The 25,846-nt window shown below is 42.9% G+C and overlaps 2 protein-coding genes across 2 annotated transcripts in view; both read right to left on the bottom strand.

The window, feature by feature from the left end:
• Nucleotides 1–25,846, bottom strand: part of LOC308576859 (olfactory receptor 10T2-like) — a 158,780-nt gene that overhangs the window by 41,912 nt on the left and 91,022 nt on the right. The window lies entirely within an intron of this gene.
• Nucleotides 1,558–2,729, bottom strand: LOC308577130 (olfactory receptor 10T2-like). The gene has a single exon (XM_081177151.1). It carries the CDS (start codon nt 2,711–2,713, stop codon nt 1,769–1,771), a length of 945 nt encoding a protein of 314 aa, XP_081033277.1. The 5' UTR covers nt 2,714–2,729; the 3' UTR covers nt 1,558–1,768.

The following is a 25,846-nucleotide window of genomic DNA, read 5'->3' as shown; positions in this document are numbered from 1 at the left end:
CCCTTTTAGTACTAGATTCTGGCTCCTGTAAAGTCAATACTAAGTCATCAGCAAATGCTTTCAGTTTGTACTGTTTAGCTCCCACTTGTATACCTTTAACCTCTTGGTCCTTTCTAATCATATTTAACAAAACCTCGAGGACCGATATAAAAAGCAATGGAGAAATTGGGCAACCTTGTCGCGTCCCTTTCTCAATCTTAAATTCTTCTGTCACTACATTGTTCACAATTAATTTTGCCTTTTGTTCTGAATAAATTGCACCTATACCATTTTCAAATCCTTGACCTACCCCCATCCCCTGTAAATTCTTCTTCATAAAACTCCAAGAAATGTTGTCAAAGGCTTTCTCTGCATCCACAAATATCAAGACTGCCTTAGTATTGATATTTACTTGTAGTTTTTCTAGAATATTAATTATATTCCTCATATTGTCAGACAAATGTCTGCCCGGGAGAAAGCCCGCTTGGTCCTTATGAATTTCTTCAACTAACACCTTTTTTAATCTTTTAGCCAAAATATCTGCAAAAATTTTGTAATCCACATTAAGCAGCGATATGGGGCGGTAGTTCTTCAGCTGTGTCTTTTCAGTCTCTGTTTTCAGTATAAGTGTAATGTAAGCTTCCTTCCACGACTCTGGTGCCTTTCTCCCTTCCAATATTTCATTGCAGACTTCCTTCAATGGTTGTATTAACCATTCTTTCAAAGATCTGTAATATCTTGAAGTCAAACCATCTGGTCCTGGAGATTTACCTAATTGCATATTCTGGATGGCCCCTTCCACCTCCTGATCCGTTATTTTGTAATTCAACATTAGCTGTTTTTCCTGAGAGATTTTGTGTAGTCCATTTATTTTCAAAAATCGATCAATGTCCATTTCTTTCTGCTTCTCCTGTGTATAAAGTTGTTTAAAATACCTCTGAAAACACTTCCTAATCTCCACTGGGTTCTGTATATTCTTTCCTCCCACTTCCAAATTCGTAATAGTATTGAGTTTCTGAGTTGTGTTAATCAAGCTGTGTCAGCAATTGGGTATAGTATATGAGGAGCAGCACCTAGCTCTCCCATTACCCTGGGGGATGGGTCGGTGGTTGGGTCATGTTTGTTGTTATCTTTAGTGTAAAAGGAGTTTTTGTTTTTGTTATTAAAACCTTGTTTAAGTTATTTTTTGAGTCCCTTTTTAATGCATGGTCTCCGCAGCAAGCTCTCTGCAGTGCTACTAAACTGCAAATAGCCAGCAGTTACATGAATTCCAACGTTTAAAAATGCAACATATATGATCCCCTCTTTAAAAATAGCCATTACTGGGGACAAGGAAGGGCAGAAATAATTATGTACCAAAGATAAGCAGAAATGGACACCAAACTGACCCCAACAAGAACATTTTTGACACTTCAGTTTCACCATTTTATGAGCTTGAAATATTTCTGTGTGAATGATTGCTAGAGAAAATGTGGGCTGGATTTAGGAGAAAACAACAGTAATCTTTAGAAAAGTTTCCTTTGTTGCAGGGCAGAATGATTACAGGTTCATTTATGGGAAAATTCTGACAACCCAATTTATTTTCTAGAGATGCACTAAAGAGAAAATCAAAGTTGTCTGTAAATGCTAAAGCAAGGCCACATTTTTCCAAGTGAATATTCCATATACAGATGTTTTTTTCAAAAGATGAGGGAAAGCTTCAATACTACTTGAGGCATTCTTTGTCCATTAAACAACAGATATTTGTTGGGTTTCATAATTCCTCTTCAAAGTGGATAACGCTTAATTTTCACATTCTTTGGGTGCAGGAGCTTTTGCCAAGCGATTTTTTAAGCGCTATTTGGACATCTTTGTTTCTCAGGCTGTACACCAAGGGGTTCAACAAGGGAGTCACCATTGTGTAAGACACAGAAATAAAAGTCGTCTCATCTAGCGTGTAACTAGATTTGGGCCTTAAATAGATAATGCCAGCACACCCAAAGTGCACCACGACCACGATAAGATGGGAGGCACAAGTGGAAAAGGCTTTTCGCTTCCCAGCCATTGTGGGGATTTTCAAGACAGTGTTTGCAATTAAAATGTACGAGAGAAGGATGAACAAGAATGAACAAATTACAACCAAAAATGAAACAATGAAAATAACAATTTCTCCTATGTAGTTACGGCCACAGGCTAATTCAAGCAATGGTGCTAAATCACACAAGTAGTGCTTAAGTTCATTTGGCCCACAGAAAGGCAAGGTAAATATGATTATAGTCTCTGATGTAGAAAAAATAAATGCAAGTGATACTGAACAAGCCACCAGCTTGGTGCAGAGTCTTTGATTCATCAGAATCTGATAACGTAAAGGTTTGCATATGGACACATATCGGTCATACCCCATCACTGCTAGAAGAAAACAATCTGTGCACCCAAAACCCAGGAAAATGCACATCTGAGTAGCACAGCCAATGAAGGAAATGGTCTTCTTTTCTCTTAGAAGATTTGCAAGCATATTGGGGATAATGACGAGTGTGTAGCAGATTTCTGAGAAGGAGAGGATGGAGAGGAAGAAGTACATGGGGATGTGGAGGCTGCGGTTAAGCCGTATCGCAGTGATGATGATTATATTTCCCATCAAAGTTATCAGGTACATGAGAGAGAACACCAGAAACAATGGAATCTTCAGGTCTGGGAAATTAGAAAATCCAGCAAGGATAAATTCTGTCACTATTGTTTGATTTTCTCTTCCCATTGATGCAGCATCTGAAAATAAACTTTAAAGGTGTTACAGATTCCAACAGTGGTCATACCTGATGTTTTATATAAAAAAAATACTTGGGGGAAATGCTCTCATAAAATGTCTGCTTCCAAGTTTGTGAGGTATTAGATCCAGTTTACAAAGCTGCATTTCCTTGAGAAATAAAATTTTAGCAATCAGAAAACATCTTGGCATAGTTCATCACCTTAAATTAAAATTTTGGATTCTTATAATTGGAGAAGCCCTGCTGTGAATGAATGTCTGGCTACAGCCCATAAACTGATGAAGGAGCACAGAGGCAAGTGAGCTGAAGAGTTTGAGACTTCACCATATTCCTGTCAATTGCAAAATTAACAGCATCACAAAACATAACTCTCAACACCACTAGAATCTTTTCCTGAGGATCATGCCTATCCTAACCTGCCTTTTCATGCAGTCAGTATCTATTCCAAATTGTAGCAGCTCTCCAGGGTCTCAGGTTGATGTCTTCACTAGTCCTGCCAAGCAACCTCATACACATTTAGAAAAATATTGGATCTGGAGCCTTCTGCATGCAAAGCAGTAACCCTACCTTTGAGAATGAAGCTTGTGCCCGAGATAAAAAGAGTCAGGGGCTTTGAAACTGTTCTTATCTCCCTTTAAAGTGTCATTTGAATGACTAAACCATTCTGCAGTTCAAATAAAACCTGCAGAACCTCAAAACACAATAAACCTCTTCAGTTATCAAGCCGAAAACATATATATATACCAAATAATTCTTACAAGGAAGAAGGTTTGGTGTTCCAAATGACAGCAGTTTGCCACACTATCCTTTTTACAATGTTTTTTCTGAGCATGGAATAATGTAAACAAGTTTCTAAATCCCACCAGAAAAACTTAAAGTAAGTCAACCATCATGTTATCAATAGGATTTCTTAAATTCACAGGTAATGTGAATATTGTTTAATAAATAAAAAACCCAAAGTCTAAAAGGTGAGGAAAGTTCAATCCATAAGTACAATGCTAGCACTTTCTAATATCCTCAGAAGCATTGTGAAGATTTGGGGCTGGTTCATTACTGAGAGATTTCAGAATGATTTCCATGAAGTATGGTAAAACTGAAAATCTAGTAAAGAATCAAAATCATCTAAAGAAATGGATTTGGTTGCACAGGGTGCTTACAGATGAGCCCAGGTGTAAGAAGAGCATTCGTAAGAAATGGAAGGAAAGAGAAATCATGAATAAAAAGTGTACATGAACAGCCAACAGTTGCAGGGAGAAGATCAGGTAGCCCTAGCTCTGGATGAACTCCTGATTGCAAGAGGTTAAATATAAAAATCATAAAGGTTTCTTTGGCTATGTTCAAAGCATGAGGAAGAACAAGCAAGTAGTACGTCCTCTGTATGGAGATGATGGAGAAATGCTATTGAGTGACAGAGAAAAGGTGGAAAACCTAATTCAAAATTGCAGGGCCTGATGAGCTCCTCCCGAAGGTACTAAAAGATTTTATTTCAGAGCCTCTATATATCTATAATCTATAATCTTTGAGAATTATTGAAGAACAGATGAGGTCCCCGTGCAGAGGAGGCAGGCAAATGTTGTCCTGATCTTCAAAAGTGGTGGTGGAGAAGACCCAGGTAGCTACTGACCTGTGAGCTTGACATTGATACCAGGAAAGGTCTTAGAACAGATAATAAAACCATTTGTCTGTGAGCACATAGAAAAGATTCTGTGATTACTAAGACCCAGCATGGGTTTCTGGAAAACAAGTCATGCCAGATGAATCCCATTTAATTTTTTGACAGAGTTACAAGCATGGTGGATCAGGAGAATGCTATGTCTTGATTTCAGTAAGGCTTCTGTCCCCCATTTATATTCTTGTGGAGAAGCAGGTAAAACGTGGGTGGATGAGGTATCTGTCAGGTGGATTTGTAGTTGGTTGAGTATGAGGACCTCACACATAAGACCGCCCTAGGGACATAGTCATCTGATTCTAGAGATATCAAGCTAAAGAAGCTATTTTCAAAGCATTGCTCCATTTCCATGAACTGAAATGTGGGTTGGATTTAATAGAAATATTCGAGGTTCTCTGTCCAGGGATCCTTTGCTGCCACAAAGCTTTTAGTCTGGCTTTTTTTAATACACTCTGGCTTTCAAAACCATGGGGATCCTTTATCAGTGGATCCTTCAAATTGCTAGTGCAAGATAATGGCAAATTCTGGGTAATTAGTGATGACCAACAGGCAGGAAACCTCCTCTGGTACCTCAAAATTATGCTTAATCAATCTAAACTTGGGCTTACTGTCCACTTATTCCTACCCTCTGCTTCCTCTTACTTAACCAGTTACTGATCCACAAAAGGACCACTCCTCTTATTTCTTATTTCTGCTATGAAACTGGTTTATTTTTAAAAGAATCAAATAGCAACAAGCTCTCTAACGGTCCCTGAAGTTCATATTTTAGCAGAAGAAAATAACCAACCCCCAAGTGTCTTGTTTGTCTAAGAGAACAACAGAAGGGAATTAAAACTGATAAATGCAATTATAAGTTCAGGTGTCCCTCAGAAATCACTTATTTGAAAAGTGCCAATTTCCTAATGATGCCCTCGGTGACTTATCTCTTCTCTGCTGTGCTGGGGAATTGGAAGGATGATTTGAGACGGGGAAATGATGCAATATTCAGCTTTGTTTCTCTTGGTATCTAACAAAACCAGAGTTCAGTGTCTGCACTTTTGGCCCTGCTTCTGGCATGGGGCACAGTGCTTTGACCCCTTTGATGTTCTCTTAAAATACACCGGTTTGTTGCTGTTCCCTTGACTATCCACTAGGGGGAGAACCTTCTCCCCTAGACCTGACTGAACTTTGCTTTAAATTCCCTTTAACTTTTTTCCTTCCTCTTATTTGGTGGTTCTTCCTCCTTATTTAAGTATAAGAATTATTACCACCAGAAAAATAGTAGGTTTTATTGTGGTGTCTATGATTTTTTTTTTTAAATTGTCATTTGATTTTTACAAATTCCTTCACACACATAGTTTTATCACAAATATCAAACTTTAGTCAATATTCTTTTGAATCTCAAGACTCCCCTCCTCCCCTCTGTGGACTCTTTAACTAACTTTTTAAACTGCATATTATAAATCTGTCTAGTTTATCATCCTCCATTGTATCCAAAGTCTATGTGTGATTACAAGAGTTATTTAAAGCCTGCCAAAGATTTCAAGTGTGGTGAGAGCCAGTGTGGTGTAGTGGTTAAGAGCGGTAGTCTCGTAATCTGGGGAACCAGGTTCGCGTCTCCGCTCCTCCACATGCAGCTGCTGGGTGACCTTGGACTAGTCACACTTCTCTGAAGTCTCTCAGCCTCACTCACCTCTCAGAGTGTTTGTTGTGGGGGAGGAAGGGAAAGGAGAATGTTAACCACTTTGAGACTCCTTCGGGTAGTGATAAAGCGGGATATCAAATCCAAACTCTTCTTCAAGTGTTTACAGTGGTCTTTCAAGTACATTGTATATTTATCCCATCCTCCTGATTTCTGACTTTCCTGGTTAATCTTGCCATCTCTGCATAGACTAGTTTCATCTGCCAGTCCACCCTAGTAGGTATCTTGTTGTCTTTCCATCTCTGGGCAAGGAGCATCCTTGCAATGGTTGTAGCATGGTGTCTATGATTTTGGAGGAGGGCCCTGGGAACTGCAGCTCAGGAACTGAAATCCACCACCCTACAAAAACTGCATTTAATGAACAATCTGATGCACCGATTATGCTGGGGGAGGAGGAGATAATCACCACTATTTTGGTGAACTTCCTGCCATAGCCAAAGAGTGCTTAGCCTGGAAGTTGAGACGGAGACCACACCAGTAGAAAGCACCTAAAATGTCATACACATGACACTCCCACAATGTCACTCGAAACACAGCTCCCTGGCCTCACAAGTCCGGGGCTGTGCTGGTGACAACATTCACATGCCATGTGGACATAGTGCTTCTAGCACCTCCTAGCTCATCTCTTCCCCAGACTGCTCACCTGTGTCCCACCACCATGATCCGAGGTCTAAGTCTTCTTCTATGTACTCCCTGGGGAACCCACACATGCATACACCAGTGATCCAAGCAGAGTTAAGTCTAGTCGCCATTTAAACTTTAAATCCTCTAGCGCAACAGCACCCCCTAAGGAGGCTATGTGTGTAACTGCAGGTACTGGCCCCAACTTGGTGGAACGCTCTGTCACAAGAGACTTGGGCCCTGCGGGACTTGACATCAGTGGCGTAGCGTGGGTTGTCAGCACCCGGGGCAAGGCAAGTAATTTGCGCCCCCTAACCCATGGATTTGCGCCCCTAACCCGTGGATTTGCGCCCCCTAACCCTAACCCCCAGATGTTGTGGCCGCCCCCCCCTGCACCCCCCACGCTACGCCACTGCTTGACATCTTTCTGCAGGGCCTGCAAGACAGAGCTGTTCCGTCTGGCCTTCGGTTTGGACTCAGTCTGACCCTTTTGTTTCCCTCCCCTTATGGTTTTGATCTATGGGCTACTATTAAAATGAGGCTGCATTTTAAATTGTATTTTAACCATATTTTAAACTGGGTTTTTCCCTTTTCTCCCCCCCCCCATTATGTTTTTATTGTAATTTTACTGGTGTTAGCCGCCCTGAGCCCAGCTCTGGCTGGGGAGGGCGGGGTATAAATACAATATTATTATTGTTGTTGTTGTTGTTATTGAAAGCAATGGAGAACTATAGGGACCCAGTGGCGGAGCTTCATGCTCCGGCATCGGGGGCGGAGAGCAGGCAGGGGCGTGGCTGGCACGCATCCCAGGGGGCATGGCACGTGTCCCGGGGGCATGGCGCACATCCTGGGGGCGTGGCACGTCACCTGCGGGGGCGTGGCGCCCAGTGCAGGGGGGCAGCCACGATGGCACCCCACCAGGATTGTGGTGCCCCCTCTTCCTCCGCCAGTGCAGACACCTGCCTGTCAAACCGTGTGTGTGAAATAAGTTTAGTATTAGCAGAAGTTATTAATCTTGGCCAATTTTATGAATGAAAGCTCAGGAAAAACATGAAGGAACTCTGGAAACTGTATGCACATGGGTTTAATTGTAAAAAAAAAATCAAGCCAAAGATCACTACCTAAACCAAAGGGGTTCAAACCATGAACTGCCACGATCTCCAAGGCGCAGGATAACGTGGGCAGAATTTGCTAAACAGGCTATCAGAACTGGTGTTAGGAGAAAAGGGCAGCTATCAATGCACAAATAAAGAACTGTTTGACACAGATAAGGTGAATAGCGTATGGCAATGACTGTGATTGAATGTGAAAGCAAATGTTAATGTACGCCGGAAAGGTGAAAGATGAGTGGAGACTCGCCATTCAGATATCTTGATTGACAGCTGACCTATCAAGTTTCAGATATCTTGATTGACAGGTGACCTATCAATGGCAAAACGTACCAGAAAAATAAGAACTCAAGATAACAAACTTTTTATAAGAGAATGGAATGGTTTATTGAATATTTACAAACAAATTGTAAACAGATAAGAACATTGGCAGGATTATTGTAATACAGTGGTACCTCGGGTTAAGTACTTAATTCGTTCCGGAGGTCTGTTCTTAACCTGAAACTGTTCTTAACCTAAAGCACCACTTTAGCTAATGGGGCCTCCTGCTGCTGCCGTGCCACTGGAGCACAATTTCTGTTCTCATCCTGAAGCAAAGTTCTTAACCCAAGGTCCTATTTCTGGGTTAGCGGAGTCTGTAATCTGAAGCGTATGTAACCTGAAGCGTATGTAACTCAAGGTACCACTGTAACCTGCAGTTTTGTAACAGTATATATTTAGATTAATAAATGAACAAATTGAGTTAATTTGGATATGCCGAAAATATTAAAAATAAATTTAAGGAACTGCAGAAAGAGGGGGAAGGAAGTCAGGTTTTGAAATGTTAAAATGACTTTAAAATTATTGAAATGTATAAACCTGATATATAGATATAGATACACACACACATCAGGTGACCTTTCAAGGACTCACATTTCCATTAAACACCACCTCTTTCTGTGACATGTTGTGATGTTTGTATTACACTCTTAGAGGTGGGATCGGGGAGTGGGGGACAGCTTTTAAAGAAGTTGCATCCTTTCTTGGGGGCTTCTTCTTCTGATGTTATTTTAGTTGTAGAAACCTTGTTGCAACAAACTAAAGATCAGGCTTACGAGCTGCATTGCTTTTTATACACCTGCTTGCAGTTTCTTGCTTTACTCTAACCAACAAGCGGACCCCACAGGATCGTGAGTTCCTTGAGCTATAGCAGTGGTCCTTTAACAAAATTCAGAGTTCAACCTCCAACACCAGAAAAGATTTGAACCAGTCAGGAAGAGTACCAGTAACATGACATCTGCATGGGCAGGTCAGCAATTTAGGGCAATCTTCTCCAACTGGCAGCTCAATTCTCTCCCACCCTCCACAACACTCTTTGGTCCTACCCCTCTTTGCCCACACCCAGCTGACTACTTCATACACCCTTGGCAGCAGTACCCTTTATATTTGTGCACCCTGAGATGGAGGCCTTCCTGTTTACTGAGCGGAAAGAGAGGACAGAGGCTGCTGGCTCATCAACTTCCCTGCTAGCTTCGCCTCACAGTCCTATCCTGAGGCCTTCTGAAGCCAGATCATTCTAGGGCGTGGGAAAAGGATGCCTGCCTGCCTGCCTGCCTGCCCCTCCCTAGCAACAAAGGAACAACACTGTGCCAAAACCATTGCACAACGATTGGGATGGAAAAGATCCGAAAAGGGAAAGGCACTAGGGTGTGGTTGAGACCCAGTCATTCCTGCAGGGGTTTTGTGCCTTGGACAGCAGGGTAGACATTCACAGGGAAACCAAAATGCTTGCTTACAAAGCTGTTGTATTACCAACCTTACAGTATGCTTGTGAAACATGGACCACTTATAAACGCCATCTCCAACTCCTCAAAAGATTCCATCAACAATGTCTCTGAATTTTTTTACACAACACTTGGGAAGACAGGCAAACTAATGCCAGTGTACTGGAAGAAGCAAAGATCACCAGTGTCGAAGCAATGATTCTTCAACATCAACTTCGTTGGACTGGTCATGTTGTTCGGATGCCCGATTATCGTCTTCAAAAGCAACTACTCTATTCCATAGCTGTCAACTTTTCTCTTTTCCTGTGAGGAATCCTATTCGGAATAAGGGAATTTCCCTTAAAAACGGGGAAACGTTGACAGCTATGCTCTATTCCAAACTTAAAAATGGAAAGTGTAATGCTGGTGGTCAACAAAAGAGGTTTGAAGACTCTCTCAAGGCAAATCTTTAAAAATGTGGTATAAACACCGACGACTGGGAAACACTGGCCTGTGAGTGCTCCAGCTGGAGAATAGCCTTTACCAAAGGGTGTCATGGAATTTGAAGACGCTCAAACTCAGGACAAAGGCAGAAATGTGCTAAGAGGAAGGCATGTTTGACAAACCCTCACCATGATGAACTCCTGCCCAGAAACCTATGTCCCCAATGTGGAAGGACGTGTGGATCCAGAATTGGCCTCCACAGTCGCTTACTGACTCAATGTTAAGACCGTGTTCATGTAAGACAATCTTACTCAGCTACAAGTGATCACCAAAGAAGAATAAGACAGTGATGTATCACTAGATTCCTCATGGCACAAGCTCCATATTCTGAACACCTTTACTTTCTTTGTTATGGAACTTGCAAGACTGCATAATCAAGGGACAGAACAACTTGACTGCATTGCAAATTTTTTTTGAGGGGAATGCATTCCAACATGGATTCAGCATCACGCCAGCTGAAGGATGGGAGATGGTCCATTACAACAGTGCAGAAATCATGACTTCTTCGTTTAGGTTCATGGGCAAAAAGAAGCAAGCATGGATAAGACACAAAAAGGGCCAAATTGGTTTTGAAGCATCATGTTCAGACCAACGGTACTTAGCAGGCTGCCAGCCCCACAACACACATTTGCGATGCACCCTTTAGTCTCACCACTCCACACCTAAAAGAAATTGGAAATGTTTCTAAATGTCAAAGCTGGTTTCTCTACAGAATACCAAGGAATTAAATTTGGAAGGTTTTCATAAGTGTTTGCCTTGTGGGCTGCCATAGGCCTGCCCATATTCAGCAATATCAAGTTACAGTATAGGAAAACGGGTGCTATTAACAGTAATCCTTCTAGTTAATTACCTAATTGGTTCGGCAACTTCCATGCACATGACGTGTGATGCTAATTATTTCCCGTGAGAGTTAAATGATAACCAATCAGAGGCAGCTTTGTCAATCCCAGCAGATATATAAGAGGACGACGTGGCCTACCCAGGCCACAGGGAGTAGCTCTGCTTCAGAATTACTGGAAGCTCTGGTTCCTAAAGCATGTCTAGGAGGTGGGGCCCATTCACCCATCCATCCATCCATCCATTTACCTTCATCCAAAGATCTCAGGGCAGTTCACAGCATAAAAATACAAAATACAAATACAAAATACATAAAAAGAGCAAAAGCAAAACAAAGCAGTAACCCCCGCCTCCCACAAACACATTTAAAATGGCATGTCAAAGAACATCACCAGAATCTTTTCTCGAGGATCATGTCTTAACCTGCCTTTAAAAAAGTCATGAGGTCAGTGTTTATTCAAACTTGTAGCTGCTTTCAAAGCAGTGTCTACCACTGAGTCTGAAATGTGTATCCATGACAAAAGGAGTCAGGTACTGTACTTTGAAACTCTCAAAAGTTGCATAGAAAAGAGCATCTAAAACCTGAAAAACCTCAAGCCAAAATAAAGTTTTCCAGTTCTCTACCAAGAAGAAATATACATCAATTCCTACATGGAAGCAGGTTGGTTTCTGAACTGTTCCAAAAATGACAGCAACTTGCTACAATATCCTTTTTATGATGTTTTTATTGTAGAGGAAATGGCCGCTTACCCGGTACAAGGGTGGGCAGTGGTTGTGACCTGGCATGGCGCTCCCCCATCCTGGAGCCCCGCCATTTTCTCCCAGTCATTGGCTGGGTTCCCGCCAGACCCAGTTTTGAATTCTGGCCAATCCGTGGCAGCCTGGGGGGCAGGACCAGTGAGTAGACTGTGTTGCTGGAGGCCTCCCTCTGATTCACTCACCTGGTCCTTTTTATGATGTTTTTATTGAGGAGGAAACAATGTAAACAAATTTATAACTCCCCCCCCCCCGGATGGTGGTGTTTCAAAGCATAAATCAGCCATCCTATTATCAACGGGAGTTATTAACATCTACAAGTAATAATTAGCAATACATGTGATTTATAGTCAGACATGTAATGTTAAGGCTTTATTATGTCACGATGAGATTGTTTTTTTGTAAACTGCAATTAGGTTTTTCTGATTAAGTGGCATTTAAACTTGTTAAATAAATCAAAAAAGTGTACAGTACAAATGGCTCTGGGATAAGCCACACCCAGAGTCAAAAAGGTGAAAGAACGTACCATCCACATGTACAACACTAGCCCTTTAAAAAAAGAATCACAAATTGTAACAAACGTGTGACAACAAATAACCATGAACCAAGGCAAAAGCAGCTCATTAGTCACTTTGTTTAGAGAATTACAATGGACAACCGGGTATTTGCATAGGCATATGAGAGGCACAGTAATAACTCCTGTCCATAATCCAGTAGATCTCTTCACAGGTTTCCATAAGGGGGCCTCCTTGTTTTGTCTTTGTAGTACGTACAGTGGTACCTCGCAAGACGAATGCCTCGCAAGACAAAAAACTCGCTAGACAAAAGGTTTTTCCGTTTTCGATTTGCCTCGCAAGACGAAATTTCCCTATGGGCTTGCTTCGCAAGACGAAAACGTCTCGCGGCTTTGTTTCCTTTGTCTAAAAACAAAGACATGTTTTGTTTATAAAGTTAATTTATTTTCCCTTCAATTTTTGAACTGCTCTTTACAGTATGTGTGACTTTAAAGAGCAGTTAATAAACTGTTGTTGTACCAAATTTGGCTTTGTTTCGACTTTTTTTGACCATAGGAACGCATTAATTGATTTTCAATGCATTCCTATGGGATTTCGTGCTTCGCAAGACGAAAAATTCGCTAGACGACAAAAATTGCGGAACGAATTAATTTCGTCTTGCGGGGCACCACTGTATATGAAAAAAAAAATGCCATTCAACATAGAAAGTCGAAGGATTCGATGTGATTTGCTTATACAGTGGTATATCGAGTTACAAACGCTTCAGGTTACATACGCTTCAGGTTACAGACTCCACTAACCCAGAAATATTACCTCAGGTTAAGGACTTTGCTTCAGGATGAGAACAGAAATCATGTGGCGGCAGCAGGAGGCCCCATTAGCTAAAGTGGTGCTTCAGGTTAAGAACAGTTTCAGGTTAAGTACGGACCTCCGGAATGAATTAAGTACTTAACCTGAGGTACCACTGTACTTGACAAGTTAACTTTTCAGCCACAGCAACAGACCAAACTTTAGCATATCAAGATTCCTGTAGTGGAGTGCCAATGTTGGGCCATTTCTAGGTGAGCTGCCACCAAAAGAAACATTAATTCTGACTATTTATTATTTACTAAAGTTCTCAGTCATTTTATCTTGCCCAAGGCAACCCAAAGTGACTTGCAAACAAGCAGTTCTTTATAACACAATTGTTCACTCAATTCATCTGTAATCCCAAACATGGCTGAGAGAGGAGAATGTACAACTGTCATAATGACAGATTGTTTCTGTTTCTTTAAAGACAGCTGTCCGAAACTCATCTGCCATGGCACATTGCCACCAACTAAAATGTCCCTTTTGGCTGTGTACACACTCCTGCTTACTTTGCATCACATGCAGTCCCAGTGCTGGTTTGAGAAATGGTGTGCAAATGAAGTTAACCAGAATCCAAATCTATACTGCTGGGTTTTTTTAGGGAATACTGTACTTGGACCCATTAGTCCTCAAACTGGCTTCGATCTGAATTGAGAAAAAGAACAACCTCTGTGTATTTTAAGCTTGCAATGTGTACAGAGTCTTAATCTGCTTCCTGTTCTATGAGTGGGGGGAGGTGGCAGAAAGAGAGGGAGATTTCACAAACATTTGTTCCACCCAAGCCCAGGGCTGACTTTTCCCCCCTTTGGCTGCCTCCTCGTCATCGCATTGAGAGGCATCACTTTCTTTCTTAAAGTCCCTCATTCATAATTCTCATCATGAGGTGATTCTGTACCTTACGATCTATAAAATAAGACCCCCAATAAGATTTACTTGGGGGTAAGTCCTTTCGAACTCAGTGAGGTTTATTTCTGATTTAGGCATCAATTGCTCGGTCCCTGCTCCTGCCAACCTAGCAGTTCAAAAGCACGTCAAAGTGCAAGTAGATAAATAGGTACCGCTCCGGCGGGAAGGTAAACGGCATTTCCATGTGCTGCTCAGGTTCGCCAGAAGAGGCTTAGTCATGCTGGCCACGTGACCCGGAAGCTGTACGCCGGCTCCCTCAGCCTATAAAGTGAGATGAGCACCGCAACCCCAGAGTTGGTCACGACTGGACCTAATGGTCAGGGGTCCCTTTACCTTCACCTTAGCCCTGGTTTATAAATGTTGGGTGGCCATTAAAAATATTGTTATCCCAAAATTATTACTAGGTGCATATTGTAAACATTTAAGTCAGAAGAAAATGAAATGTGGAAATTTTGCATTTCAGGTCTCTCCCTCTTAATCGTCTTCATTCCATTGATATTTTTTTTTTATCTCATTGCTCCCTTGCATTGAGATAGATGTAGGCAAATTAATAATGCAATCCTATACATGCCTAGGTAAAGGTAAAGGGGCCCCTGACCATTAGGTCCAGTCGTGACCAACTCTGGGGTTGCGGTGCTCATCTCCCTTTATTGGCCGAGGGAGCCAGCGTACAGCTTCCGGGTCATGTGGCCAGCATGACTAAGCCGCTTCTGGTGAACCAGAGCAGCACACGGAAACGCCGTTTACCTTCCCGCCAGAGCAGTACCTATTTATCTACTTGCACTTTGACGTGCTTTCGAACTGCTAGGTTGGCAGGAGCAGCGACTGAGCAACGGGAGCTCATCCCGTTGCGGGGATTCGAACCGCCGACCTTCTGATTGGCAAATCCTAGGCTCTGTTGTTTAACCCACAGCGCCACCTGTGTCCCCTGTACATGCCTACTCAGAAGCAAATGATGTTGAGTTCAATAAGGTTAGAATACTGAAGTCTTAAATTCAGTTCTCTGGACTTCTGAAATAATCTTCAATTTGTTCTCATAAAATATTCATCAGGATTTCTAATGCAAATTCCTCCTAGTCAACACATTTTTGTACCTATTAACACATTTTGGCAAGCAGTTTCCCCTAGTAGACATTTTTGCATGTTATTTTCACCAGTGTACACATTTTTAATCACATGTCCCCAGAACATATGCAGTATTTGTTCATATTGTTTGACTGGAGAACTGCACCACAAAATTCAGAGAAGTGCAAAATTCAAAGGATACCTTTGAGAAGTGTGAATTAGGTGGCTTCTTGTTAAAATGCAAAGAAGATCAAATTTCTCCTCCAACCCTAGACAAGAGACAAATTCAAGTTGCTACTGAGAAATTGAAAATGAGCAAGTCACTAGGTACAGACGGCATCCATCTCTGAAAAGATAGGTTGCAACTGGCCAGTAACAAATGACAAAATTTCCTGCTGCCGGTGACTCAGCCAAAAGGCAATCTAGGAACACACCCAAACTGTGAGTCAGCTCTTTTAGGAGAACTATGACTCCATCTAGAAGAGGCAAACACACCACCTTGAGTTCATGTGCCTCACTTAGCCCACAGCTGAGCCCAAACACTGGCACAAGAAACCGCTTGCAGCACTTGGAACAGATGAAAAAGATTCAGTATACTGATGACACTACACACCCAAATGTCAGATGATCTTCCTTAACGGGCTGCATTTTAAGCTCTGGGGTAACAAAACTGAATCTTGCACTCTGCCCAGGTCAGGTTCTACAGAGTCAGCAGAACTCACCCAGTACTACCAAGTTTAATCAGAAAGGGGTGGAATAACTGCAAAGCACTACCCTTTACTCCCAACTTGTCCAACTGCCCCATAAGAATCTGATGACCAATTATATCAAAAGCTGCTGAGAGGTTAAACGAATAATGAGCAGGTCACACATTTTCTTAAAAAATAAAACAAAACTATACTTTTCGCATTTCAATTAATATAACCATACATTCATAATGATCGACTTCCCTCCCCCCTTCCATGGTTCCATTTATTTCTCCATTTTAACTGCATATTCTATTTACTCCATATGTTTTATTTTCTTCAGTACTTGAAACTGCTAGATTTACTCCAACTCTGCTAACGTTTTAACTTGTTTAACATAATTCTTCAGATATTCTGCAAACTTTTCCATTCTTCCTTAAAGACTGGTCTCTTATTCTATTATTTAGATTTGCTAATTCCATATATTCCATCAATTTCACCTGCCACTCCTCTTTTGTTGGGGTTATTTTCTCTCTCCATTTCTGAGCATAAACCACTCAGGCTGCCGTGGTTGCGTAGGGAAATAGATTTTTTGATCTGTGGGGACATCCATACCTAATATTCCTAATAAGAAGGGTTCTGGTCTTTTTATAAAAGTATTTTTAAACATTTTCTTCATTTCATTATATATCATCTTCCAGAAATCCTTCACTAATTTACACCACATATAATAAAACATACCCTCCATTTCTTGAGACTTCCAACACGTACCTGAATCTGAATTACCCATTTTTGCTAATTTACTTGGCATTAGGTACCACCTATAAATCATCTTCATAAAATACTCTTTCATGGTGTAAAAACACAGGTCACATACTGTCAGGGAACTGACATCAGAGCGAGAGGCGAAGGGGAGGCTCCCAGATGATGCGGGCGAAGGACCCAGCAGCAGGGGGAGAAACAGTTCAGTAGAGGGGGAAGCCAATCAGCGCAACACCGGGGATAAAGGGAGGCAGACGGGGGAAGTGGAGAGAGGGCTCCAGGACTCTTCAGTGGACATCAGTGAGGAGAGCCCAGGTCCTCCGCTACCCACGCCTTCCCTGTGCAGAAGACTCCCGCGCAGTGAGAGGAGGAGGAGACTGGGTGTCAAACAACTTTTATGTTGGAAGAGGTTCAAGAAACGCCCACTGGTGGATTCTGCCAGTGACTGAGGCAGCCACCATGAGAAGGGGCTGCGCAGTCAGAAAGTTTTAACAAGGCAAATTAACCGAGAAAGGCACCAGTTTACGCACGAGTAACTCATACCCATTACACATGCTTTCTGTCAATCTCTAGATACAGAAAATTGATCAGGACCACAAAAACATTCTCCAACCCAAAACCCCGTCTGAAACTTGAGAGGGATGACTCTGGTTAATCTTTCTTATTAAAGGCTAAGTTAGAATATCTGTGTCCACTCGATTGCTATTCTTCAAAATGGAACATTCAAACCTGATCTGTCTTATTCAGCCCAGGCCAATTATACGGTTGCTTTTGTTTGATTTGGGTATTGGAATTAAGGTCAAAGACATCTATAAAAGAAGAGTTAATCATTACTCTAAGCAACAGACAAAACCTCTCTAATATTTGGTAAGGGTCAAACGGATTTGAATTTCCAGTCCGTTTGGCTGCCTCCCTGGGAGGTACTAATGGAAAGAATCCAAACTAACCAGATGAGCAGAAGATTCAGGGGCATCTTCAGCAGGTTTGGGGAACCTTTTGCCCTCCAAATCTTGCTGAACTCCCATCATCCCTGGTCATTGGGCATGGTGTGTAGGGTTGGTTGGAATTTTAGTTCATCAACCTCTGGAGGCCAAAGATTTCCCACTCCTGCTCTTCAGGAACTGCTACAACAGCCATGTGCAAGTTGGATCGGAAGTGACTGATTTTATCTTCAAAATGCTTTGCAAACTGGTCAAAGCAGGCTGGTGAAGGGCAGGTCACCTCCACAGGTGTACTAGGGATGTAACAATCCCAAAACTCAGAAAATATAAATATGAAATCTCTCATTGCAAACATGCCTGCGGCCTAGAGACAATTGCACAATTTGCTCTCTCACAATTTGTCTTTGATTTTTCAAAATTTCTGTGGTTTTGCGGTACTGTGAGCTGATTCAGAGTTCAGCTTCCACTTCCTTGCAGCTTTTAAATATTGTGAAATGTTGTCTTGGCCATGGACCCATTACTATAAACAAAACAAGGCATTTGACAAGGTGCCCCATGATATTCTTGTAAAGAAGCTGGTAAAATGCAGTCTTGACTATGCTACCACTCAGTGGATTTGTAACTGGCTGACTGACCGAACCCAAAGGGTGCTCATCAATGGTTCCTCTTCATCCTGGAGAAGAGTGACTAGTGGGGTGCCACAGGGTTCTGTCTTGGGCCCGGTCTTATTCACCATCTTTATCAATGACTTGGATGATGGACTCAAGGGCATCCTGATCAAATTTGCAGATGACACCAAACTGGGAGGGGTGGCTAACACCCCAGAGGACAGGATCACACTTCGAAACGACCTTGACAGATTCGAGAACTGGGCAAAAACAAACAAGATGAATTTTAACAGGGAGAAATGTAAAGTATTGCACTTGGGCAAAAAAAATGAGAGGCACAATTACAAGATGGGTTACATCTGGCTTGAGAGCAGTACATGTGAAAAGGATCTAGGAGTATTGGTTGACCACAAACTTGACATGAGCCAACAGTGTGACACGGCAGCTAAAAAAGCCAATGCAATTCTGGGCTGCATCAATAGGAGTATAGCATCTAGATCAAGGGAAGTAATAGTGCCACTGTATTCTGCTCTGGTCAGACCTCACCTGGAGTACTGTGTCCAGTTCTGGGCACCACAGTTCAAGAAGGACACTGACGAACTGGAACGTGTCCAGAGGAGGGCAACCAAAATGGTCAAAGGCCTGGAAACGATGCCTTATGAGGAACGGCTAAGGGAGCTGGGCATGTTTAGCTTGGAGAAGAGGAGGTTAAGGGGTGATATGATAGCCATGTTCAAATATATAAAAGGATGTCACATAGAGGAGGGAGAAAGGTTGTTTTCTGCTGCTCCAGAGAAGCGGACACGGAGCAATGGATCCAAACTACAAGAAAGAAGATTCCACCTAAACATTAGGAAGAACTTCCTGACAGTAAGAGCTGTTCGACAGTGGAATTTGCTGCCAAGGAGTGTGGTGGAGTCTCCTTCTTTGGAGGTCTTTAAGCAGAGGCTTGACAACCATATGTCAGGAGTGCTCTGATGGTGTTTCCTGCTTGGCAGGGGGTTGGACTCGATGGCCCTTGTGGTCTCTTCCAACTCTATGATTCTATGATTCTATGATTCGGCTTCTGTTATGATCCAGTGGTGCTCAGCTCTACCAAGTGAAATGGCCTGCATTTTTAAAAAAATAAGTACCCTGCAAAATCTCAAAGCCACATTTTTTTCTATTCTCACACATCCTTCCATCACGCATTTTGATGCAGAGAGCGTTCTGGATACTTTCCTGTCAATCTTCCATTCTCTGGCCAAACAGTTCTCTGCACCACTCAGCCAATCTCAATCCAAAAGTATAACCATGGACAGGAGGTCCCACCCATCTGTCTCCAGGCAGAAAAAAAGCCAATCTTCATTTTACCTTGATGTGCAGCTTCCCTCTCATTTTCATTATCTCAACCCAGTTAACATGTCTAACATTACAGTCATACCTCGGGCTCAAGTAGCTTCGGGTTAAGCCTTTTCAGGTTGTGCTCCATGGCGACCCAGAAGTAACGGAGCGCGTTACTTCCGGATTTTGCTGCTCGTGCATACGCAGATGCTCAAAATGACGTCACGCGCATGCGTGGAAACGGTGAATCGCGACCTGTGCATGCACAGACATGCGGACACGGGTTGCGTTCACTTCAGGATGCGAATGGGGCTCCGGAACGGATCCCGTTTGCATCCAGAGGTACCACTGTAACTGGCTTTTGGGTTTATCCAGGGGGCTGTTTGGCGCATGCTCAGAGCTGTTCTCTTCACATCTTTCACAGGAAGGCAGGAGAAAGGAGTGGTTCTTAGTATGAGCAGATTGTATTTGCCATGTGAGAGAGAGCGTGGAACAGGGTATAGTGTGAATTTCTTTCTATAATAAACATGTATCTATTTTGCAACTCTTAAGCTATTTGCGTTTATTTTTGCACACCATAGGAGGAGAAAAAGCAAACTGTGGACAGCTTGTGTGTGTTGCAGCAGAAGAAAGGCTGCTATCTGCTCTTGGTGGAGGCAAAGGATCTCCTTCTTGTCTCCCCTGAGCAACTCCTCTGGCTTACTTCCATGCTACTTAGTGATCAGCAAGTGCAGAAATGCTCTCCTCCTCCAGATTCATTTCTCATCTTCCAGCCCAGAGCTTCTACACCCCATGGATGTGTCTGAAGAGGTGTGGGTGTGGACCAGACTAATACGAGGCCTACAGGTGTCACATTGACATGCCTTTGTGGGCCCTTGCCTACCTCAGCCTCCTAGAGTGTACCTCCTGCTGTTCCTTACCTCTCAGAGCCTAGCAACATAATCAGTGCAAAAATATATTAGAATAAGAGTTGTTGTTTGTAACCCACAACTATGAGTTTCCTTGCAGATAAAAAAGTCATTCCACATGATATTTGTCCATTGTCTTAATCTGCACAACTGGTCTGAATAAAAACTGCAGTTTGTAAGATAATAGCCCATAACTGCAGGTATCTTTACAATAACAGAAGCTACAAAATGTGCCTTTCAGCATGCAAAATCTGCAGATGATAATCATAAAGCCGCCTTTGAAAAGTGTTCGAAAACTTCAACTGGCCCAAAAAGCTACAGGCAGATTGTTGACCAGGGCAAGTTATAGAGTGCACATGACTCCCTTGTTACAAGAACTCCACCGGCTACCAGTCTGTTTCCAGGCACAATTGGGGCTGCCATATTTCAAAAAGTAGAAACCAGAAAAGACCCCCTGAAAGTGAGCTTTTAAGGAAGCCGCACAAAAAAATTGAGTTTTGTTTTGTTTTTGTTTTTGTTTTTTACAGAAACGCCAACAAACACTATTTTTCAATTGACTTGCCTAAGATCCAGGACAAAGCGCCGCCTTTTGGAAATTCCCCGGACATCTGGGAAAATCCCTATTTTCTAGGCTACAGTGTCTCCCTCCTTGTTGTCCTACCAGCAGATGAAGGATGAAGGCTTCCTTGTTCCAGCAGGCTTTTTGGAACTGGCTGGTGTGTGTGTGTGTGTGTGTGTGTGTGTGTGTGTATATATTTGCTTTCGTAGATTTTCACGGGTACAGGAATGCAGGTTTTGGTGTTTTCGGGTATCTTCCCGTGTAAGAGTTGGGGTGTCTAGGCGACGTTTCGACGAGGTCTCACTCGTCATCTTCAGGCTGGTGCTTTCGGCTTCTTGTTACTAGAACAGAGCAGGATCTCAGTGTTTGAGTTCCTATAAATACTGTTGAGGGGGTGTGGTGTATAGCCTCCAACGTTCTGGGCAGAGAAGAAGTTCCCAGGTTATTGTGCCTTTTCTTCTTTTGTTCATTAATTACTTGAGGGATATCTTGAGTGATTTCTTGAGTGATATTCTGAGTACCACTTAGGAGGGTCATTAGGTGTGGATTAGTTGCTAAAGCTTTCGTGTCTTGACCTCTTGAGCTTGTGAAGAGTTTTTCTGAGTTTTTCTGAGAAGAGTTTTTCTGAGAAGATGGCTGTACTGCACTTAGTTGTGCTCTGGCTTGGCTTCGTGTATAGGGGCGAGCTGTGGTTTTGTGCCCTGTGCCAGCCAGATCTGTGTAGGGATTGCAGGGGGGTGCAGCATCCGGAGGTGCCACTATGGTTTGGCTACTGGATGGTATCTGTAATTTATCTGTGGAGAGGGTCTGGGTTTGGGTCTGGTGTGGTTGATTGGAGATGGCGTTCTGTGTGCCTCTGGTTCTGGTGTCGGTTTTTGTGGGGAGGGCTAATTTCCAGATGTCTGGCAGGCGGGACGTGTCGTCACGCTTGTTCATGTTGTGAGGGTGTTTCTCTATCTCGATGGCTTCCATGATTATTCTCTTGTGGTGATGTTCCATGTTAAAGAGCAATTTGGAATCTGCAAAATTAATTTCGTGTCCTGTTTCTTTCATGTGTTGGTAAAGAGAGGAAGTTTTTTCTTCTTTTTTGACGGCATTCTTGTGTTCTGCGATACGTGCATTTATTCGTCTGTTTGTTTGTCCAATGTACGTGGCTGGGCAGACTTTGCAGGGTATTTCATAGACCCCTTGGTTTTCTAACTGGATTTTATCTTTTGGGTTTCTGAGGATATTGGCTATATTTTGGTTGGTGCAAAAGGCTGTTTTGATATTGTGTTTATGGAGGATTTTGCTAATTTTATCTGTGGTGCCCTTGATATAAGGAAGGAGGGCCATGCCATTGTTTTCTTCTGTGTCTTGGTTTTTGGGGGGTGTTTCTTTTTGGATTAGCTTCGTAACCCTGTTTTGCTGGTATCCGTTGGCGATTAACACATTTGAGAGATTCTGTAACTCAGTTGTCAAGTGGTCTTCGTCAGCCAGGCGTTTGGTTCTGGAGATGAGAGTCTTGGTTACGGAGTTTATTTGTGCAGGGTGGTGGTGTGATTGTGCATGTAAGTAGCGGTTGGTGTGTGTTTTTTTCCGGTAGATAGTGTGTCCTAGGGAGCCATCAGGTTTTTTGTAGATTAGGACGTCAAGGAAGGGAAGTTGGTTGTTGGCTTATATATATATATATTGCTTTAGTTCTACTGGACTTCAAATACTCCTTGACTGTTTTATTTTATGTGTTTTTAGCTTTTAATATTTTATCTGTGTTATTTTAATTTGTGAAAGCCGCCTTGCGAAAAGGGTGGGATAAAAACAACAACAACAACACTGATGATAAATTAGCAAATATTTGGGCATGAGACAAAGAGTGTTCAATGTGCTTAATTTTAATTCTGCAATACGTAGTGTGCAATAGCTATTTCCCTCTCCCAGTCCAGGCTCAAAAGGCAATTTAAATACTGAGTGATCTATACAGGCGATCGACTCACATGCAGCCACATATATGTGTGGCACTGGAAATCCATCCATCCATCCAAACCTGGAAATGGCAGGAGGGAGCTGGAGAGTCCTTGTGGCTGATGAGAGGACCCTCCCTGGAGCCTGAAGAGAACATCAGTGAGGGTGAAGGAAGCCCTGAAGAGACTGGAGATGCAGCAGAACTTTGTAGATGCTGCTCAGCCTCCCCACCTAACAGCTGAGGTGTGAGGTAGCGCAGCAGCAGCAGCCACTTTCCTGCATGTCCTCCAGCCTCCAGCTGGCCCCAGCGCTTCAATTCTAGTTGTGGATATTTTTGGATACTATATTTTTGGTCTGGATTGGAGAGAAAGCAGCAAGGAGGGTGTTTAAAGGTGTTTAGAGGGTGCCCCCCTCCCCAGTTTACTCAATTTCACTTATGTGCGCCAGGGCCCAGAACATAACCCCACATAAGTGGGGAGAGGCCTGTATCCAATCACGTGCTGAATGTCAGCGATTCAGGTTTAGTCAGATTTTCTTTGACTTCAGTGGAGAGTTCTGCCTCCTTGTCTGTTCTTTGACGATTTCGCTGGTTGTTAACTCAGAAGTAATTTCAGTATTTATAGGAAGACTTGCTTGGCGAGTCCTCTGAATGACCTTTCAAAACATTTATTAACTGCCCTTGTATCCCATCAAAATAGATGTTAACAACTGCATGTAAATTACAGTGGTCAGGAATAATGTAACAGTCATCGTGACTGTTGTAATAATTGTTTCTGAAACACAAACCGCCAATTTGCTCCAGCTTGCATCTGAAAAGGAACCCTGGGATGACAGAGGGCTCATACACACCTGAGTTTAATGTAGATTTGAAGAAGCTTGTGACTTCATTTGTGTGTGTGCGCCCGTGTGTGTGTGGTGTCCTTATGATGTCCTCTTCACCCAAGTGGCAGCTCTCTCACACACCCCAGCTAAATGTAGATTTTCTCAATCTGTGGCTAATTCATTACAGGGAGAAAATCCAACACACTACACACACACACTGAAGTGGTATATACATTTTAATGAATACATAAATAAAAATTGTGTGCTTGGTGGGATTTCTTTTTAGTGCATGTTGTTACATTTTTCTTGGTGCTATCGTTCACCACAACCCCACTTCCATTTTGTTTCCATCCATTGTGTCCAGATGAAAAATGCAGCCTGCCCATTTCCGCTAGTTGTTGCTGAACGCACAATCTAGGTATTTCTTTTTTTAAAAACAGCTCATTTACATAGCAGCAGCATGTATGCTGTAATCATTACTGATGTTGAAGGTTACTGTTAATATGTCAACTCCTGTAAGAACAAATGGATGTATGGGTCGCTAGGGGAGGGGTAGTACCTCTGGTGGGGGGCATGTCATGCTCCTTCTGAAATTGTCTGTCCACCTTTGTCCCCATCCTGCACTCACCTCTCACCTGTGCATCCTAGAAGCTGTCAGCATTCAACAGGGGCCGCATCCCAGGAATGGATTTGACTGCCTGGCTAAACCGGGTGAGATTAGTCAATGGGTCTCAAACTCTTGGTGAGTTAGAGACTTTCCCTACATGCGAAGACAGGATTCTGTGGATTGAGCAGATTCCAGCCATCAAAAAAGCAGATGGGGCTTGTCAACCTGGGAAGGTAGCCCATCTAGGAGAAGGAAAGCTCTGATCCTAAACCTCCGTTACCTTGCAGGATATTTGGGAAAAGGCTAAGGACTGAACTCTACACAAATCAAAAGTTGGGGTGCCAATTTGAATAAAATATGGGGGCGCAGGTAAGCAGTCTCCCACATAATAGATCACAAGGTATGGTACACACACACCATTTGAATGGCAATGGCTTTGGGGGGACGTGGGCCCATCAAATATTTTATTGGGTCCCTGGGCCCCAAGGAGTTGACTCCTATGTCAAGAGTGGAGTCCCTAAGACAACTGGAAGGCACCTTGTATGCCTCCTTCTGGCAACTCCTGCCTCCAAGCTGATGCCAAATGTATTGCTCTGCTTTCCTTTGGACCACATCAGCTAGGCTGAGAGAGGGGTCTTGTCATCTGGGCATCCCAGCACCTCCATATACACTGCCCAGGAGGTCACTTTTGGTGCTGTTAATGCAGCAGTTTGACTTCATCCCCAGAGGCACAGTCAACTGTCTCTTGAGACAAACAGATAGCAAGAACAATAGGAACAGAACATATTTTGCCAGGAGTGAAATGGTTGCAACAAAAGTGTTTGCATGGTCAATAGGAAAAGGTACCTCCAACTATTCATTTATCTCTGGTTGCATCTAGATGTCAATAAGCTGTTACTGGAAGGCTATTAAAGTCTGTCTGTGACTCACTCACGGGTCAGTTCTGATGCAACACTGGGCAAGAATCCATTTGTTCTTGTTAAAGGCAGATTTCTGCAGAGGTTCTTCACATGCCTGTTCTTGCTTTTTCCATGTTTCCATGCACAACTGATTTAAGCAATCCTCTAGAGTTCACTCCATGACGCTTGTAGGAGGATATAGACTCAATGATGATGCATTTGCTCTCTGAACTCTCCACACCGTATCTGTAGCGCAGGCTGCCTCTAGAATATTTAGAACTAAAGCTTTTTGATCAAGTAAAGTAATCTGGGTTCTAGGCCCATTGTCTCCAGTTTGGTCCATGACAGCCTCCTGTCAACAGTGTCAAAAGCAGCCATAATATCTAGGAAAGCCACATAGAGACGTTCTTTGTGGAGCTGCATGTACTTAGCGGCTAAATGGGATAACACCAAGCAATTGCGTAAAGTGGATTTCCCTGGCCTAAACCTTGCCTGCTCTGGATCTATGATGTCCAGAGTTAAGCCAAGTAGTTAGTTTATTTAACAGATGTTTACAATTTCCCAATGTTTGATAAAGCCACTTCCGACCTCGGGAGGAGGTGGTGTTGCGGGCTTCATGCCCCCAACACCCGCGCGGAAGCTGGCTCCCAGCCCTGTGCGATCAGGGGAATCCTCTGCTGCATCATCCCCCTCGCCAGCCAATCGGCTGGCTCGGGGTGTGTGGCTTGTCGCATTTAAGGCAGGCGCGGCAGAGGAGCTTCCTCTTTGGACGCTGCTCAGCTGGGTGAATTTCCCACCCACCTGCCCTTCAAG

This window comes from Podarcis bocagei, assembly GCF_964188305.1.
Source record: "Podarcis bocagei genome assembly, chromosome: 17".
NCBI classification, from domain to species: domain Eukaryota; kingdom Metazoa; phylum Chordata; class Lepidosauria; order Squamata; family Lacertidae; genus Podarcis; species Podarcis bocagei.
Note: the sequence above shows the minus strand (reverse complement) of the source record. Positions and strands in the feature narration are given on the sequence as shown.

What these genes read in the sequence shown, in the direction of transcription:
- LOC308577130 (XM_081177151.1), bottom strand. Translation starts at nt 2,713, where the DNA reads ATGGGAAGAGAAAATCAAACAATAGTGACAGAATTTATCCTTGCTGGA.